Below are 19,732 nucleotides of genomic sequence, written 5' to 3'. Positions count from 1 at the left end.
TTTTTAGTATATATATAAATATATAATGAATATACACTATTATTGTAAAATTATTACTAATAAATATTATTTTTTTGAAAGTTATTTTCTATAATTATTAATTGATATAAGTGAAATTATTTATTTACAATATTATTTAGTTTTGTAAATGATATTTTTATTTAAAATTTTAAAACATTAATTATTTATTGAATTTAATAATCTATAAAATTATAATTATTACTATTATTACATAATTGGTCATTAATTTTGTTAAATATTAAATTATTATTAATACGAATATTATGAAATCTATTATAAGTATTTTTCTACTTTTAAGATTTTCTTTTTAGATTTATTACATAATTTTGTTATTTTAACTATTTAAAATTTAGTCACGTTAATTATTTTCTTATTTAAATATTTAAATAATATGTAAAATATTTAAAATTTTTCATTATTTGAATTTTATTTATTTTAATATATTTACGTAGTTTTAAATATTTTGTTATATAATTATTTAGCTATTTTTAATATTTTGTTATTTAAGATATTTAGTTATTGAAATATTTAAATAATGTTTGATTTTTTTAATGTTTTATTTTTATTATCTGAATAACATTTTAATTGATTAATTTGTAAAATTATAATGTATATTGTTACTACATATTTTCATGATGAACTTTGTAAAAATATAGAATTATTAATAATATGAATATTATTAAATCTATTATAATCAATTTTTGTGTTTTAAATAAATATTTTAAAGTTAGGGCATGTTCGTTTCCTCTTAACTCTTATCTCTTAAGAAGAATCTTTTAACTTTAAAAGAAAATTGGTTGTTCATTCCCTCTTATCTCTTATCTCTTAAAGTGCAATCATACAACTTTTTGTTTTGCAATGATACCCTCAAAAAGCAAACAAAAACTCTCATATATGGGGTCAAAATGGATATTTGATAGTTTTCAAAATTCAAAATTCAGAACAACACTCTTTTGCATTCAGAGTTCACAGGAAAGAAAAGTTCACCAATACCAATATACCTTTCAGTGTAATTATTATACTTTCAGATGTCAAACTTCAGAGAAAACAAACAGGCCCTTAGTATATAATTTCCTTATAATATTTAAATAATTCTGATATTTTTTAACTGACATTTTCTTTAGATAGATGTTGATAAAAAGTGGGGGAGAGGATAAATAGGAATTAGAGATAGTTTGAGGGAACCTCTCTACTAAATTAGAGATAAATTAAGAGATAAATAGGAGTTAGAGATAATTTAGGAGATAAATAGGAATTAGAGACAATTTAGGAGAAAGTGGTGCCACTTGGTTAAACATTAGAAAATCAAATCCCTCTTTCTTTATGATTGTTAGAAATAGTTAAGTCATTAAAAATATTAAAAAAAAGGAAATTAAGAAGGGGGTTTGGAGCAAGGAAAGGCATGGTGACATGTACTGTCTTGCTATATATATATATATATATATATGATGAATTTAATTTTAATGAGTTGTTTGGTAATAGGAAGAAAAAAACGTGTAGATTGTGTGTACTCGTCAAGGATGCAACCTGGGCCAGGTGCTCGAACCCAACCCTAGCCCAACCTAAAAAAAATCGAGTTGGGTTGGGTCGGGTTGATGCTCAGGTTAGGGTTAGGGTTGAAATTTATGAACCTGACTTTACTTCGGATTGGGTTAGGGTTGACCCCTCGGGCAACCCAACCCAACCCGAACCCAACTCTATAGTGCATATCATATATAAATATATGTTATATATATGATATCATACATTGATTTGTTTATATGCATGATAGTTGTATAGCCCCTACTACATATTATCATTTATTTCTTTTAAGATAATCACTTCACTTAAATTCTAATTAGAAATACCAAAACCTTAATAACATTTTTTTATGTTTTTTGAATATTTTATTCTTTATTTCCTCTTTGTTGTTTGCCATCCATAGCTTATGGCCCATAAAAGATCTATTATAAGCTATAACTCATAATAAACTATAATCATTTCAAACACTTGTTTTTTTTTTTGAGTTTTGTACTTAAAAGATCTATTATTAACAAACAAATATTAATAAAACATAGGATTAATATATGTAGTAAAAGTTGAGCAAAGATCTGAAATTAAGAAGTTCTACGAGATTTTAAGGAATGGGAACAAGGTTGGGTTGGGCCCCACCCGAAGTTGACTTCGAGTTGAATTGGATTGAGTTAGGGTTGAAGAAATTTAGTTAAGGTTAGAGTTAGGGTTAAATAGGTCGAACTGGATTAGGATTAGGGGTTTAGAACTTAATATTAAACTAGGATTGGCCTTAATCCCACCTAACCCGGCCCGATGTGCAGCCCCAGTAGTATTTCAATGTTTCTAAATTTATTAAGAAGTGAAGATTTGGTATGGGGATTTTACCGACCTCAATGGTTTAGTCCAATAAAATAGAATATTTTCAAGTTGCACTTATGAAGCCTGATGGACTTTCTTTAACAGCCATTTTGGGTCAAGTATGACGCTTATTAAACTAATAAGCCCGGCTTAGTCATAAATGAATTCCAAGGTCCATTAAGCTAAAGAGGAAGGAAATCACACCTAACCTTTGATAAGCCAATCCCACCATATCCCAATTCCTTTTTTTTTTTTTGTGTTTTTCTTCTTTGGTGATTAACACACCATCCCGTTTGAAAACTAGATATCCCTGTAGTACTCCATCTTCCCTTATTTACGCTTGAAAACTAGCTCCCCAACATATGAAAGGGTTTGCTTTCCAAAAAAAAAAAAATGGAATGTTTAAACTATAAAGTGAATAAAAAATAAAAAAAATAAAAACTCAGGTAATGTAGTGGGCCTGGGCCCATGTTTTTTTATAACTTCGTCAGTTCTATTACTATTTAATAACTACCAAGCCCGCCCCATGCCTTTCTCGTCAAATCTATTCGTAAAACACAGAGAAGACCCTGATGCCAGCATTCCACCCTGCCAGTCCAGTCACGAAAGATCAAATGTCCTTGAACATGAAGAAATATAAAAGGAAAGACATTCGCCCAAAGAAGGCCACTGACTGAGAGAAGAGGAAAACATGAAAGCTTTAAGATTCAGTGGCCACCTTCATCTCTGCCTCGTTTCCATCGTTATTTCACTGACCTTTTTCACAGAAATTTCAGTTGCAGCTGACACCATAACTCAGGCTCAATCGCTCAGAGACTCCCAAACCCTTGTTTCCTCCGGTGGAAACTTCAAACTAGGGTTCTTCACTCCGGATAATTCGAAATACAGTTACGTGGGGATTTGGTACAACAAAATTTCGATTCGAACAGTGGTTTGGGTTGCAAATAGGAACGACCCAATAACAGATTTAACTGGAGTTCTATCATTTGGCACAGATGGAAATCTTGTTCTTCTCAACCGACAGGCGACCGTCCTCTGGTCGACAAATACATCTAAGGTACAAAATCCGATTGCGCAGCTTCTTGACTCCGGGAATCTTGTTATCAGGGAGGCCAGCGATCCCAATCCCCAAAACTATCTATGGCAGAGCTTTGATTATCCCACCGATACGTTGTTACCAGGTATGAAGCTGGGGTGGAACTTGAAGACCCGTTTGAATCGTTTTCTGACATCTTGGAAGAGCCCAGACGACCCTTCAATGGGAGATTTTTCTTTCAGGATAGATCCTCATGGATTACCAGAAATATTTCTGATGAACCGACTGGACACGGTGTACCGAAGCGGGCCTTGGAATGGAATCCAATTTAGTGGAGTTCCAGAAATGAGGCCCAGCGAGATCGTAAGCTTTGATTTCACATTTAATGAGGAGGAGGTTTATTACTCATTTACAATCAATAGTGACTCAGTTTTTTCAAGGTTGATGGTGAACTCGACTGGTTTGCTTCAAAGGTTCACATGGCAGCTAGGCGTGAACAGTGACTGGATCCTTTTCTGGTACGCCCCAAAGGACCAATGCGACGACTACAAGAACTGTGGGCCTTATGGTATTTGTGACAGCAATGCTTCGCCGATCTGTGAGTGTGTGAAGGGATTCAAGCCGAAGAACCAGAAGGCTTGGGATCTCAGAGATGGGTCTGATGGCTGTGTTGTGCAAACCGAGTTCGTGTGTCAGAAGGACGATGGGTTCTTAAAATTGACGGGGATGAAACTGCCGGATAGTTCTCGAGCATTTGTAAACCAAAGCATGAATCTTCAGGAATGCGAAGCCGAATGCCAGAAAAGTTGTTCTTGTACAGCTTATGCGAATACTAACATCACCGGAGGCGGAAGCGGCTGTGTGTTTTGGATCGGCGATCTGATCGATCTCCGGGAATACATCATGGACGGCGGCGAAGATCTGTACGTGAGAGTGGCAGCTTCAGAGCTAGGTGTGTACTGTAAACTGGTTCTTCTTCTTTATGCTTTTTTAGATTTCTTTCCTATCGGGTTTGTCAGTGAGTCGACTCGCAAGAGTTCACTTTTGCGACGAGCGCAAGAATAAAACCTTGAAGGCTTGAATCATGTGGCCTTCTATGCATTGGCAACGTTACTCTCATTTAATTCAAGGTGTAGCCAAATAATACATGGAATGGAAGGCTTAGATTTCGTGGTTTTAGCTAAGCGTGAAAGGACTCTTAAGTCTTAACCCAATTGGTGGTTGTGTTAGGACTTAGGAGTTGTTTAACCAATCCAGCTAATTCGGACTCTCTCAGCCGTTTGATCTGAGATCGGGGGCTTGGTGTTAGGTGGCCTCACCGATGATATATGTTGTGAGCCCGGATAGATTATTAAAAATTGCTGATGCAATTACATTATATAGTTTTTCCTCTTCTTTTCTTTTCACCCAATTCTTGCCCATATGCTACGTTCAACTGCGCCGAGGGATTGTGTGACAAACAGAAACAAAAAATAAACTTTTAACTTTTGGCAAAGCAGAGACGGCCTTATTTAAATATAAATCATTGACAATATAGCCTTAATTATGAGTTTATGTCACACAGTCTAAGATATTCATTTTTATGTATTTAGCAATCTAAGTTTTCATTTGGTTCGTGGGAGTAAGGGTCTCATTTTTATGTATTTACTTTTCATCAAAGCAATTTAAAGTTTCATTTGGTTCGTGGGAATAGGAGTTTGTAATCAGAATTGGAATATGGGCTATTTCGATTTTAACTGTTTTGTTGAATAAAATTGAAATTTCATTTCCATCCCTATCCTTTTTTCTTGAAAATGAAATCCCATTTCTGTTCATTTCTTTCTAAATCAAATAGACAATAAGAATGAACCATTTGGATTCTGATTCCCATTCTGATTCCAACAACCAAACAGACTCCAAAATATATTCAATTACTTGCTTTATCAACATCTTTTTTTTTGCTTCTTGTTTCGCTTCCCTGTTTTAGTGAAAGGAGGCAGACCCACAGAAATTAGGACTTTATGATGGGCTTTATAGAAAATTTTCTTCATCAGGAAATTACAGAAAAGGAAGCACAAATGATATGATTTATTTATAAAAAAAAATTGATATTTGATTTGTTGTTGTCAAACGTCAACAGCCGACATTTCTGACTTTGGTTTTGTATTCATTTGGTTTATAAGGACAAATTAATCGTTTCTTTAAAATGAGAGATCTGATGTGGCAAGCAACGGCCATGCATGTATGGTCAAGTCTGGCAGACTGTAGTAAGGCCTCTCTCCATTGGTGCTTATTCCCTGTTTTCCTTTTTGTTTTCTATATTCTTTCCTTTCTTTCGTTAGGTAGGAAACCAGGAGTATAGCATTAGAAAAGTTTTCCAACATAATTCCAACCCATCTACGTTCGTTATCTTCTATTGACTCCGAATCCGTCCAGTCTGGTCCAACTGGGCCTACTGATGGCTCCAAATAGAATAGAAACCGCCCCTACATACCACCTAATTTACAGGGTCAATTTGAGCCACCAGTTTGTCCGAATAGAATTATATCAATCAAGACAAGGTAAACATCTAACATAATTGGACACAATGAATGCATTTTCCCCATGTTAAATAGAAGAATGTATTGATGATGTCCCTATCTATCCCAAACAAATGTCTTGGTATTAAAACTAGTCTATACTGAGTTCTACATATACCCAAGTTTTTCTGAATCATGGAAAGCATTTTTTATCTTAAAATTATGAGTAGATTTGTATTGATAAAAAATTATGAGTAAATTTGTGATAATAATAAAAAGGAAAAATTTCTAATCAGTATCATGTACTTTGGTTTGAGTGATAGTTTGGTTTTCAAACTTTAAAATGTGATAATTCAGTATTCAAACTTTTAAAATGTGACAATTCAGTAGTAGAATTTCCAAAGTGTGACAATCCAGTATCTGTCGCTAACCAGGCCATTAATCAACCATTAAGTGACATTTGAAAAATCAAAAATGTCTTAAGAATGCCATCTAACCCCTTTTGTTTGTCTCGTTTAGAATCCATTTTTATTCTTCATTGTAATCCAGTTGTTAAGACAACTAAAATGGTGTTTCCTTGTTCCGGGATCCTTTATCTTTGCTTTGAATCATTGGGTTTAGACATTACTTCGGTGATCTTTAATCGTTTCAAAATGGCAGCAACATACCTTTTGTGATTTCTTTCTATCGAAGAATCATACGAATAATTGATTCCCGCGTGATACACTTTTGATCGAGATGGTTTTACCATCTAAACGTTGATAATAAAATGAACAGTCCCAAATTCTAAATTCTTCTAAACAGGCAACAACTTTTTTGAATAGAAGAGGCTAGGATTTGGGATTGTGTTCACTTTTTTGTCAATGTTTGAATGGTTGATAAAGAGAATTAGATGGCATTCGAAGGGCATTTTTGACTTTTCAAATATCACTTAATGGCTGATTAGTGAACTGGTTAACGGAAGGTACTGAATTATCACATTTTGAAAGTTTAGGTACTGAATTGTCACATTTTAAAGTTTGGGAACCAAATTGTCACTCGAGCCAAAATACAGGGAACTGATTGAAAATTTTAATTAATAAAAATATATAATATTTTTTTACACTGATACTGTGAAATACCAGTCTGGATCTCTTACTCACGACGATTCTGGCCACACCTATCCACGTGAGATTATAGTCACACATGAGGGACATCTGTTCCTGATGCACTTATATGTTTGGAGATGTTCCCAATTCACGGAGGCAGTGTTTTGTGGGTAAGTGTGGTTAGGATTATTGTGATGTAAATATTGCACCATGACACTGATATCGGTGCCGAAAAACAGAAAGATGCAACATTATTTGTATTTGTTCACGGTGATATCGATGCTGAAAAATGTATTTTTGTATCTTAGAATTTTCAATTATTAATCTCTCATTTTGAAGTGGTTAATTATGAAGTGTGATTGAAGATTAATTATTTACGCCTACCTTCAGGAGGAGAAGCGGAGGGCTCCAAATCTGACAACAATTCGAACAAGAAAAGACTAGTAATTCTGGCTACTAGCATCACCGCCAGCCTTGGTGTTCTTGCATTGGCGTTGAGTAGCATTTATCTCACTTGGAAAAGGAGGACAATCCGCTCCTCTGAAAGAGGTTAGATAGCATTGCAAGTCTGTTTTAATTAATTTCTTGAAAACAAATAATTAAGCATGATAAAGAAGATGCATTAATTTCCTCAACTTCGTATTTGCCTTTGACACACAGGTACAAGGGAGAAAAGTCAGGATTTGCAACTATTGGACTTGGACGTCGTAAAACCAAGCAACATGGATTACTCTGATCAAAGCAAAATGGATGAAATTGATCAGTTACCTCTATTTGATTTTTATACTATAGCAACTGCTACTGACAACTTCTCTGATGCAAGGAAGCTCGGCAAAGGAGGTTTTGGTTCCGTATATAAGGTAAATTCACAAGGTATCAATCAGCTCTATCTTGATATATCATTTACAATATGCGATATTTGACTTCAGGAGGTGAAAATTACAATTGTTAGGGTGAATTGGTGGACGGAAGAGAAATTGCAGTGAAGAGACTTGCAAAGGATTCGGGGCAGGGAACAGAAGAATTCAAGAATGAGGTTGTTTTAATTGCTAGGCTTCAACACCGGAATCTGGTTAGGCTTTTGGGTTGTTGCGTCGATTGCCAGGAAAAGATATTAATTTATGAGTATATGCACAACAGAAGTTTGGATTGCATCATCTTTGGTTCGTATATATGTATATATATTTATATTACCATGCATTAAAGCTTAATTAATAATCAACTAATAAGTCGTACGTAGTAAATTTCTCGACCAAAATTCCAATGCAGACAAGACGAAAAGCACAATACTGGATTGGCCAAAGCGTTTCAGAATTATAGGAGGTATTGCTCGGGGAGTTCTTTATCTTCACCAAGATTCTAGATTCAGAATTGTTCATAGGGATCTCAAAGCGAGCAACATTCTACTAGATGGAGAGATGAACCCCAAAATTTCTGACTTCGGAATGGCTAGGATTTTTGGAGGGGATCAAACTGAAGCAAATACAAATAGGGTGGTTGGAACATTGTAAGTATCATAAGTATGTTAAAAACATTCAGATATTTACATCACAACCTTAACTTACTTTTGTATCTTTCCTCCATGCTGACATGCATGCAGTGGTTATATGTCCCCCGAGTATGCCATGGACGGGTTGTTCTCAGTGAAATCTGACGTTTTCAGCTTCGGTGTTTTAGTGTTGGAAATAATAAGTGGTATGAAGAACAGAGGATTTTACCACACCAACAACCAATATAACCTTCTTGGGCATGTAAGTAGTTACCATTCTCTATCTCTATCAAATTAAACGTTTCTAGGCCTTCTCATGTAGTTAGTTGCTACTGTTTCAATTAACCACAAAGAAAACGTACGTTTCAGGCATGGGCACTGTGGAGAGAAGGAACGACCTTGAAATTAGTGGATACATCCATGGGTGAGTGTTATCACACCTATGAAGTTTTGAGATGCATACAAGTCGCCCTTCTGTGTGTGCAAGAACGAGCAGAAGATAGACCCACCATGTCAAACGTGGTTTTGATGCTCAGTAGTGAAACTGCAACAGTACTGCCACAACCAAAAGAACCTGGGTTTTGTTTGGGAAGGAGTTTGCTTGAAATAGAATCATCTTCCAATAGGCAAGAGTCATGTACTTTAAACCAAGTATCGGTTACAATGCTAGAAGCCCGGTAGTTGCTGCTCTGGCCTTTCATACAGTGTAATCCATATTGCTATATACTCAAATTCCTTTCCAATAAGATAGAGAGAGATTAATTGAAACTGATGAAAGCAATACCCTATGCAACTGTCCTGCAACAGAAGATCGGCGGACTACTGTAGTCTGTAGTGTAATCTCACCAACCAATACCATTAGTAAGCTGCATGTGGGCTGCCTCCTGCCTCTTGGGTGAACCCAAACTGAACTGACTGAAGGAAAATAGGGCCAATCCATCCTAAGGATTAATCTAGCCATGCCCAGCCCAGTAATTCAGGAACACAAATACAGTCATACCTTAACTGGGCTAAGACCATCACCGAGCAAGAAATCAAGACTGGGCTGATCTCGGCCCATAGTAAATCGAAGCCTAAGTTAAATGCCAACCCTGCCTACTATATTGCAGGTTCTCTTGTACTTCCATTTTCATTGGTATATACCGACTCTTTGAACATACACGGCGTATATTATACTTTTCTTTTTTTGAAATAAAATCCTTTGATTTAAACTTAACTATGTTAGACAGTTTTGTATGCCCTTAGCTTCAATCCGATTTGATGTACTTTTGTTATTTAGTGGAAATAAATAAAGTGCATGTTTGATTCATGTTGTTTGGTTTAATTCTGTGTAAGACCCTAAAACTGGACACTTATAGAGACTCATGTTAGTTTTAAATATTCATAGCCGTTGGATAAGTCTGGGGAGATTTATCCTACCAAGGCTGATACTGGTGTGCCACCAAGTGTTGGGATGGCCTGTCTCAGCCACTAGGGTAAGACCCGAGGCACATGCAGTATGGGATTACTTGAATCCTTGAATCGGACCAGATTTCCAGTATTGCCCTGGACCATGGAGACAGATGGGAAAAATTGTAAAGTTACACCTGACCCCTAGACTCGATTATGACATTTCACTAGGTGTCGGATCGGGTTGTCTTTGATATGCCAATCAGTGAGATCCTTAGATGGGGATCAAAATCTGGGTATGTTGGGACAGTCTAAGAATTCATCTGAGTGGGTGATCGTAGTGACAGGATCAGCCCCTTTGTCGGACAAAGGGTAATGATCGGGAATGCACTCTCTCTGATGGAAACCAAACTGCCGGCAGTTGATTTCAATCGTTGGAATTTTGTTTTGCAAAATTAATATATTTATATATATATGTATGGTTTCGAATTGTTTGCAAATAGTTTTAATTCCCGGGATCCATGTGAGTGGAGAGTGCGACACTGTTCCTTACAGCCGAGGGAGAGGTCCTCTCTTGTCGGGCAGTGCTTGATCATTAAGGGTTGAGAGGTTAAGTGTAAGATCATTTAAGATAGTACCTGATGGGCTAATCTTGCACCTGCCCACAGTCCCTGGGTTTTTATAAGATGGCTTGGCCCAATGACCACTTAATGTAAGTGTTGGGCCCATAGGGTCCATATGATGGGCTCAGGGGTTTACTGAGTATTTCAGTGAATTCGGCTGGGCCTTGTATTAAAGGCTGGGCCGAACCCATGTGGCTGGTGTGTAGATCAATGCTTGGGTCCCACGCCATACAAAGAAGCCCAACTGGGCAGTAGATTGGAAACTAATTAAACACTGAACGTCTAATGGGCCAAAAGCCCATTTCGAGCTGGGTTGATATGATCACCCATCTATGGGGCGAATCTGAGATTAATGTTAGTAAAAGAATTGGGCCTTTAACCTTATCCACTCCAGGAGACCAAATTCAAATTAGATTTGAATCTAGTAACCTCCTGATAAGATCAGGAGTAAACTAACTTAATCTGCAGAAAGGATTAAGATAATCCCCTATCCAAATACAGATTTGGATTGGGATAACTCCTAATTAGGAGGTTTCTTAATTAAGAAGAAAGGAGGAGAAAAGATAGAAACACATCAGAATTCGAACCAGGGTTTGTGAAAAAGAAAACTCCTTGCGAATTGATATTAGATCTCATTCATACTCCAGAGAGAAGAGAAGCAGTTCAGCCATCTTCGTCCCTAAAGTTCTCCTCCTGCCGCCGCCATTCCCTCTTGCAAGATTCGATCTTTGCATCAATAGGAAGTCAAGAAATCAGTTCTTGACATCAGTCTTGCAGGAAAGACTGAAGAAGATTCGGTGTTCAGAGTTTCCAGAGGATTCTTGCGAAGGATCCAATGTGTAGGATGCACCCTGCTGGTTCTGTTCCATCCACAGTTGTGTCATCTTCAGCAGGAGCGGATCTTGGTTTCTTCTTTGGGCATGAACACCAACTTTGGGAGATACTGCTTCTCCGGATCAGGTATATTCCCCCCTTTTACCTTTTGGTTCAGAACTGATTCGATTATGGTTCAAGTAAGATCCTCGAATATGGTATTCTAAATTTAGGGAATACGATTTCCAAATGGAGGAAGGTAGAAAAATTTTCGAAATTCGCCCACCCATTCCGCAACCTTTTTGGCGTCCATTAGATGGATCCTACCATTCCTTCAGTGGTATCAGAGCCACAGGATCGAATCTTGAACCAAAAGAAAATCAGATCTGACCTTGCGCAGATGGATAGAAGTTGTTCTTCCAAGATTTGCGCAGATTGCTTTCTTTTTTTTCAAGAAATGGTTTCTTGTTAAGGGCGATTGATCTGAAATTAATTTTGTTAAATCCAAAATTTATTTAGAATTGTTCTTTATTTATTTTGATTTAATGGACTGTTCGAACCTAGAGATCACAGTGCAGATTTGGTGTAGATGGTCTGCGCACCCTTTTTTTTTCTATTTATTTATTTTTCATTCAATTCGGTCTGTAAATAATTTTTTTTATTTTCTAGACTGAATGTATAGGATTTGATCAAGAATGTAATTAATTAATAGAAATAGGATTTCTGTTATTTATTTTCTTGATTAAAGAAGAAGGAAGAAGATGGCGGCGCTGGAGATTTGCAGATGGAGAAATCGCTTCCTACGACTTGCAGTTTGTGAAACTGCAACATTAGTGATTAACCTCTGTTTTGCAGGTGGTGCGAACAGTCCATAGTTGATTTGTGTTTGTTTAAAATCAAGATTATTAATTTCAGATCTTTCATGAATTAATTCTTGAATTGAAAATCAGTTTTGGACCTTTTCGGACTAGATTGGACCAAAACTATTTGGACCGAATCTGGGTTTCAAAGGGGACTGCTTTTTAGTCCAATTTTCTCACACTTGCTATTCCAAATCTGATGTTCAATTACAGGGATTAATTTGGCCCACCTGTAAAGCCCAGTTTTAAAGGGTTAAAACTGCAAAAGCCCATCATTGTGAGATAAGCTGTATGGGCCGAACTGCTAACTGCGATTCAGCCCGTACACCTAGTAGACATTAATTGTTAATGATTTAGATTTTAAATGGGCTATTCGATGGGCTTTACAGCAGTTAATTGATTGGATCAATTCCTCATCTACATGTGATGTTTGGATGTTTGATGTGCTGCGACCATGGGCCATAAGCACTTGGTCCATGAAGACTCGTTAATGGCTCTTGCGCACACCGTGGCTGAATGCACATCATTGCCATGGTGTCCCTTAAGGTCATTAGATGACCCTTCTTTGTTTGGTGGGCCCCACAACCCTGAAAAGGGATGCGTACGGAACCCTTAGCCGATTAAGGCCCACCAGAAATATGACTTTATGAAAGTCAGTGGAAGCCACTTTGGTTTGACCTAAACTAGAACTAGGGCGTAATTTCGTTCCCTCCAGCAAATATGAATGCATGCGATAGGGAGATCCATGTGATGGACTCTCTAAAGGCCTTCCATCATTAGCACAATGATGGGTCCTTAAGTAATGAGGAAACGCACCATAAAATTGGGCTATCCATTTGCTGTTGGATCTGTTAGAGTGTTTCATAAGATGATAGGGGCGTCATAGACCGATGTGGGAGGGGCTTCACTAGAAAATGGGAACTCTCTCACGGTACCTTGGCGTAACTTGAATATGATGGGTAAGCACTCACTGGACAGAAATGTTTACCTGAAAACGGCTCTGAACCTTGTTTGACAGAGGCCAAAAGGAAAACTCATTTGATGAGTGGATATGATCCGTCATAGAAAGGTGGTGTGGTTATGCAGCTGAAACAGTTGGCTTCACGCACCCCATGTGATTTCCTACATTTCCAGAGACATTTCGTCGTCTCCGTCACTGAGAAAGGAGGGAAATCTCAGAGATGAACAAATGGGAATGGAACATAGATTAAAATCCATATCTATGTAGGTAACTTGAATCAAACTAAGGTTGTGGACTAATGTCTTTGTTGTTTTATCAGAAAATGGCAAACGGTCAATTTGCAAAGCTGCTAGATGATAACAAGCTTAAGGGCCCAAACTATGCCGACTAGTACAGAAATCTTATGCTGGTCCTGACTTCCGAAAAGTTAGATAAGGTGGTGAAAAATCCTGCCTCGGAACGTCCGGGTGATAGGGCTTCTGAGGCCCGTAGGAGAGACTACCAAGATTGGGAGGATAAGAACTCCCTAGCCCACTGCTTTGTCATTGCCTCATTAGACAACTCAATACAGAGGCAGTTCGATCAGATCGAACTAGCCAAGGACATCTTGGACAGTCTAAGAACAATGTATGAAGAGCAGAACCGTTCTACTCGACAGAAGGTCCTGAAATTGTTCATGACCGTGCAGATGTCCAAAGGGCAGAAAGTTCATGATCATTGTCTTCGGATGATGGGATACATTAACAAACTAGAAGCTCTTGGATCTGGGCTAGATCTTGGCACGCAACTGGATGCCATCCTAAATTCTTTACCCTCTTCCTTTAATGCGTTCACAATGAACTACAATATGAATAAGCTAAATGTCAGTGTCCAGGAACTCAGCAATATGTTGCAGAGAGCCGAGGATCTACTCAAGAAGGATGAGCCTACGGTCATGCTTGCCGAATCTAACAAATCGGGCAAGAAAAAGAGAAAGGCAAAGAAGCCCCAGAAGAAAGCTGCCAAACCTAAGAAGTAGAAGAAGAACAAGGCATCTGATGTCTGTCACTTCTGCAAGCAGACTGGCCACTGGAAGAGGAATTGTCCTACTTACCTGGAATCTAAGAAAGGTAACATCAAAACTTGTGTCATAGAAACTAATATGTTAGTTACTTCTGTGTCCTGGTGTGTTGACTCCGGGGCTTCAACTCATGCGTGTAACTCACTACAGGGGTTCAAAGTTAGCAGAAGATTGAGTGAAGGCGAAGTGACACTATTTTTGGGAACAACTGCAAGTGTTGCAGCTGCGGCAATAGGAACGGTAGAATTAGATTTTAGAGAAGGAGTACTTGTGCTTAAAGATTGTCTTTATGTACGGAACTTGAGAAGAAATTTAATTTCTGTTTCTAAACTGTGTGCTGATGGATATACTGTTTATTTTAGTAATATGATTACTGTTAAACGGAATAACAAATTCATCGCATACGGGAAACTGGAGAACGGTCTCTATGTTGTACATCCTTCTCTAGAAACTAACTTAACCGAAACTACGTCGGTCGAAAATCCCAAGAAAAGGAATCGTGATACAGTAAATCCCACATGCCTCTGGCATTACCGACTTGGCCATATTGGTGTTGACCGAATCACAAGACTGGTAAAGGATGGTCCTTTGAATTTTCTAACCATAGAAAATCTTCCCACTTGTGAACCTTGCCTTCAAGGTAAGATGTCTAAGCGGCCATTTGACGGTAAGCCTGAAAGATCTGAAGGCACACTTGACCTAATACATACTGATGTATGTGGTCCCCTAAGTATTATGACATGGAATCAACACGTGTATTTCATCACTTTCACAAATGATTTTTCACGATATGGTTACGTGTACCTAATGAGACATAAGTCTGAATCCTTTGAAAAGTTCAAAGAGTTCAGACAGGAAGTCGAGAAACAGTGAGGGAGAGAAATTAAGGCCCTTCGATCAGATCGAGGTGGCAAGTATCTCTCTGACGAATTCAGGGACTACTTAAAGGTCAATGGGATAGTGTCACAATTAGCTCCTCCTGCTACACCTCAACTCAACGGTGTTTCAGAGAGGAGGAATAGGACCTTGTTGGACATGGTCCGGTCACTTCTCGTATGCTCAGAATTACCCACATCCTTTTGGGGATACGCATTAGAGACTGCTATCTACGTGCTAAATCGGGTTCCAACCAAATCAGTTCCGAAAACTACATATGAACTTTGGACCGGAAGGAAAAGCCAAGTGTAAGACACTTGAAGATTTGGGGTTGTCCTGCACACGTTAAAAGAACAAGTGCGGATAAGTTGGAATCTAAAACCAGCTGTTGCCTGTTTATAGGCTACCCAAAGGATTCGGTGGGTTATCTATTCTATAACCCAAGTGAGTAGAAAGTGTTCTATAGTCGAAACGCCCAATTCTTAGAATCCGAATACATCCTGGACACCCATCGTCAGGAAATAGTTCTTGATGAGGAGAGCTCAGGAGCAGTGGGAGATATCCCACAAGTTCCAGGTAATGACCAACCTAGAAGGTCCACCCGGGTATCCAAACCACCAGTCCGATATGGTTATGACCAGGATAGTTACCTGGTGGAAGCCTTGACTAGTGAAGAGGATCCCGTGACTTACGCGGAAGCTATGTTAGACATAGACTCCCAGAAGTGGGTGGAGGCCATGAGAGCTGAGATGGACTCGTTGGAGACCAATGGAGTCTGGACTCTAGTAGACCCGCCCTCCAGGGTAAAAGCAATTGGTTGTAAATGGATCTACAAGAGGAAGAAGGGCCCCGATGGCAGGATTGAGACCTACAAAGCTCGTTTGGTGGCGAAAGGGTATACTCAGAAAGAAGGCATCGATTATGAGGAAACCTTTTCGCCCGTGGCCATGCTTAAATCCATTAGGATCCTGCTAGCTGTAGCAGCGTACCATGACTACGAGATTTGGCAAATGGATGTCAAAACCGCGTTCCTGAATGGAGATCTTAGTGAAGATATCTACATGCAGTAGCTACAAGGCTTCATTGCTGCTGGTCAGGAACACATGGTATGTAAACTTAATAGATCCATATATGGACTTAAGCAGGCTTCTAAGAGTTGGAACATCCGTTTTGATTCTGCAGTCAAAACGTTTGACTTTGAGCAGAATCCGGATGAGCCCTGTGATTACAGAAAATCCAGTGAGGATAAGATCACCTTTTTGGTGTTGTACGTGGACGATATCCTACTCATTGGGAATGATGTAGGAATGTTGACTTCAGTCAAGGTATGGTTATCACAACAGCTCCATGAAAGATCTTGGAGAAGCTTCATACATACTGGGTCTTCGACTCTATAGAGATAGATCGAAGCGGATAATTGGATTATCCCAGGCTGCTTATATTGACAAAATCGTCAAAAGATACAGCATGGAGAACTCCAAGAAAGGAAACGTTCCTTTCAGGCACAGAGTCACTCTCTCCAAGAAGATGTCTCCCAGGACTTCTGAGGAGATTGAGAGCATGAGAGATGTTCCCTATGCCTCAGCCGTAGGGAGCATCATGTATGCCATGCTGTGCACTCGCCCGGACATTGCTCAGGCGCTGAGTGTGGTAAGCAGATTCCAGGCAAACCCAGGGCAGGAACATTGGACTGCTATGAAGAACATACTCAAATACCTTCGAAGGACAAAAGAGTTTTGTTTGGTATTCGATGGTAGTTCACTACATCTAGGGTATACCGATGCCGATTTCTAGTCGGATCTAGATGATAGAAAGTCTACATCTGGGTATGTTTTCACGATAGGATCGTGTGTTGTTTGCTGGAAAAGCAGCAAACAGGGGTCCACTGCAGACTCCACAACCGAAGCCGAGTACATTGCTGCAAGTGAAGCTGCCAAGGAAGCCGTGTGGATGAAGAAATTCATACACGAATTGGGAGCGATTCCATCCAACACATCACCCATCCCGTTGTTGTGCGACAACAATTGAGCGATCGCCCAGGCCAAAGAGCCACGGGCTCACTCGAAGTCAAAGCACATCGAGAGAAAGTACCATGTACTGCGGGAGATCGTTGGTAGAGGGGACGTCCTAATTCAGAAGGTAGCATCAGTGTATAATGTGGCAGACCCATTGACTAAGCCACTAACACAGAAGGTGTTTGAGAAACACGTGGAAAGTATGGGACTCCGGCTTGTACCAGATTGGACCTAAGTGCAAGTGGAAGCTGTTAGACAGTTTTGTATGCCCTTAGCTTCAATCCGATTTGATGTACTTTTGTTATTTAGTGGAAATAAATAAAGTGCATGTTTGATTCATGTTGTTTGGTTTAATTCTGTGTAAGACACTAAAACTGGACACTTATAGAGACTCGTGTTAGTTTTAAATATTCACAGCCATTGGATAAGTCTGGGGAGATTTATCCTGCTAAGGCTGATACTGGTGTGCCACCAAGTGTTGGGATGGCCTGCCTCAGCCACCAGGGTAAGACCCGAGGCACATGCAGTATGGGATTACTTGAATCCTTGAATCAGACCAGATTTCCAGTATTGCCCTGGACCTTGGAGACAAATGGGCAAAATTGGAAAGTTACACTTGACCCCTAGACTCGATTATGACATTTCACTAGGTGTCAGATCGGGCTGTCTTTGATATGCCAATCAGTGAGATCCTTAGATGGGGATCAAAACCTGAGTATGTTGGGACAGTCTGAGAATTCATCTGAGTGGGTGATCGTAGTGACAGGATTAGCCCCTTCGTCGGACAAAGGGTAATGATCGGGAATGCACTCTCTTTGATGGAAACCAAACTATCGGCAGTTGATTTCAATCGTTGGAATTTTGTTTTGCAAAATTAATATATTTATATATATGTACGGTTTCAAATTGTTTGCAAATGGTTTTAATTCCCGGGATCCATGTGAGTGGAGAGTGCGGCACTATTCCTTGCAGCCGAGGGAGAGGTCCTCTCTTGTTGGGTAGTGCTTGATCATTAAGGGTTGAGAGGTTAAGTGTAAGACCATTTAGGATAGTACCTGATGGGCTAATCTTGCACCTTCCCACAGTCGCTGGGTTTTTATAAGATGGCTTGGCCCAGGGACCACTTAATGTAAGTGTTGGGCCCATAGGGTCCATATGATGGGCCCAGGGGTTTATTGAGTCTTTTAGTGAATTCGGCTGGGCCTTGTATTAAAGGCTGGGTCGAACCCATGTGGCTGGTGTGTAGATCAATGCTTGGGTCCCACGCCATACAAAGAAGCCCAACTGGGCAGCAGATTGGAAACTAATTAAACACTAAACATCTAATGGGCCAAAAACCCATTTCGAGCTGGGCTGATATGATCACCCATCTATGGGGCGAATCTGAGATTAATGTTCGTCAAAGGATTGGGCCTTTAACCTTATCCACTCCAGGAGACCAAATTCAAATTAGATTTGAATTTGGTAACCTCCTGATAAGATCAAGAGTAAACTAACTTAATCTGCAGAAAGGATTAAGATAATCCCCTATCCAAATACAGATTTGGATTGGGATAACTCCTAATTAGAATGTTTCTTAATCAAGAAGAAAGGAGGAGAAAAGATAGAAACACATCAGAATTCGAACCAGGGTTTGTGAAAAAGAAAACCCCCTGCGAATTGAGATTAGATCTCATGCATACTCTAGAGAGAAGAGAAGCAGTTCAGCCATCTTCGACCCTAGAGTTCTCCTCCTGTCGCCACCATTCCCTCTTGCAAGATTCGATCTTTGCAGCAATAGGAAGTCAAGAAATCAGTTCTTGACATCAGTCTTGCAGGAAAGACTGAAGAAGATTCGGTGTTCAGAGTTTCTAGAGGATTCTTGCGAAGGATCCAGTGTGTAGGATGCACCCTGCTGGTTCCGTTCCATCCACAGCTGTGTCATCTTCAGCAGGAGCGGATCTTGGTTTCTTCTTGGGCGTGAACACCAACTTTGGGAGATACTGCTTCTCCGGATCAGGTATATTCCCCCCTTTTACCTTTTGGTTCAGAACTGGTTCGATTATGGTTCAAGTAAGATCCTTGAATATGGTATTCTAAATTTAGGGATACAATTTCCAATTTGAGGAAGGTAGAAAAATTTTTGAAATTCACCCACCCATTCCGCAACCTTTTTGGCGTCCATTAGATGGATCCTACCATTCCTTCAAACTACTTTCCTAGCAATACTATGTATGAGCCATGTTGGTTTCTGTATCCAGTTTCTTGAAGTGCATTTTTGTTTTGAGAAGTTATAATAAGCCCTTTAGTTTCAAAAGACAATTCATGTTTCTGAAACTATCCAAATAATGGTTCTCGAAACAGAAACCAATTTTAGAATGTTGACATTATGTGATTTACAAAACCTGACATTAAATCACTAGATGAATACAAAACATGTTATTTTTAACCAAAAATTCAAGAACACTTTTCTTTTTAGTTGGGTTGTGTTAGATGGATGCAGATGGGTCATCTTATTAAAATGGGTTGATGGGATGTAGCCCACACCCAGCCCATTCACATCCATTCCGTTCCCACGTCTGCAAGAGACAAAAGCTATGGTTTAAAGAGGGCTAGCTAGCTGTATGGATGAATTGATGGTTTCGACGGATGGGCTGCAACAAGTCAGCCCT

The 19,732-nt window shown here is 39.0% G+C and overlaps 1 protein-coding gene across 1 annotated transcript; it reads left to right on the top strand.

The window, feature by feature from the left end:
- The first annotated feature begins 2,812 nt into the window (after positions 1 to 2,812).
- On the top strand, positions 2,813 to 9,252 carry LOC104605743 (receptor-like serine/threonine-protein kinase SD1-8). Its single transcript, XM_010270632.3, has 7 exons — positions 2,813 to 4,361; positions 7,386 to 7,544; positions 7,656 to 7,855; positions 7,948 to 8,158; positions 8,265 to 8,502; positions 8,596 to 8,746; positions 8,854 to 9,252. Exons 1-7 carry the CDS (start codon positions 3,065 to 3,067, stop codon positions 9,163 to 9,165), a joined length of 2,568 nt encoding a protein of 855 aa, XP_010268934.1. The 5' UTR covers positions 2,813 to 3,064; the 3' UTR covers positions 9,166 to 9,252.
- Positions 9,253 to 19,732: the final 10,480 nt, after the last annotated feature.

This window comes from Nelumbo nucifera, chromosome 1 (genome assembly GCF_055504915.1).
Source record: "Nelumbo nucifera cultivar China Antique chromosome 1, China Antique-T2T, whole genome shotgun sequence".
Lineage (NCBI taxonomy): Eukaryota > Viridiplantae > Streptophyta > Magnoliopsida > Proteales > Nelumbonaceae > Nelumbo > Nelumbo nucifera.
The sequence above is the reverse complement of the archived record's forward strand: the minus strand, read 5'-3'. Positions and strand labels throughout refer to the sequence as shown.

Bases quoted from the DNA above. Each gene is read 5' to 3' on its own strand.
- LOC104605743 (XM_010270632.3), top strand. From the start codon at position 3,065: ATGAAAGCTTTAAGATTCAGTGGCCACCTTCATCTCTGCCTCGTTTCC. The intron at 8,503-8,595 runs GTAAGTATCATA...ACATGCATGCAG, and splicing joins AATAGGGTGGTTGGAACATT to TGGTTATATGTCCCCCGAGT. The intron at 8,747-8,853 runs GTAAGTAGTTAC...CGTACGTTTCAG, and splicing joins AATATAACCTTCTTGGGCAT to GCATGGGCACTGTGGAGAGA.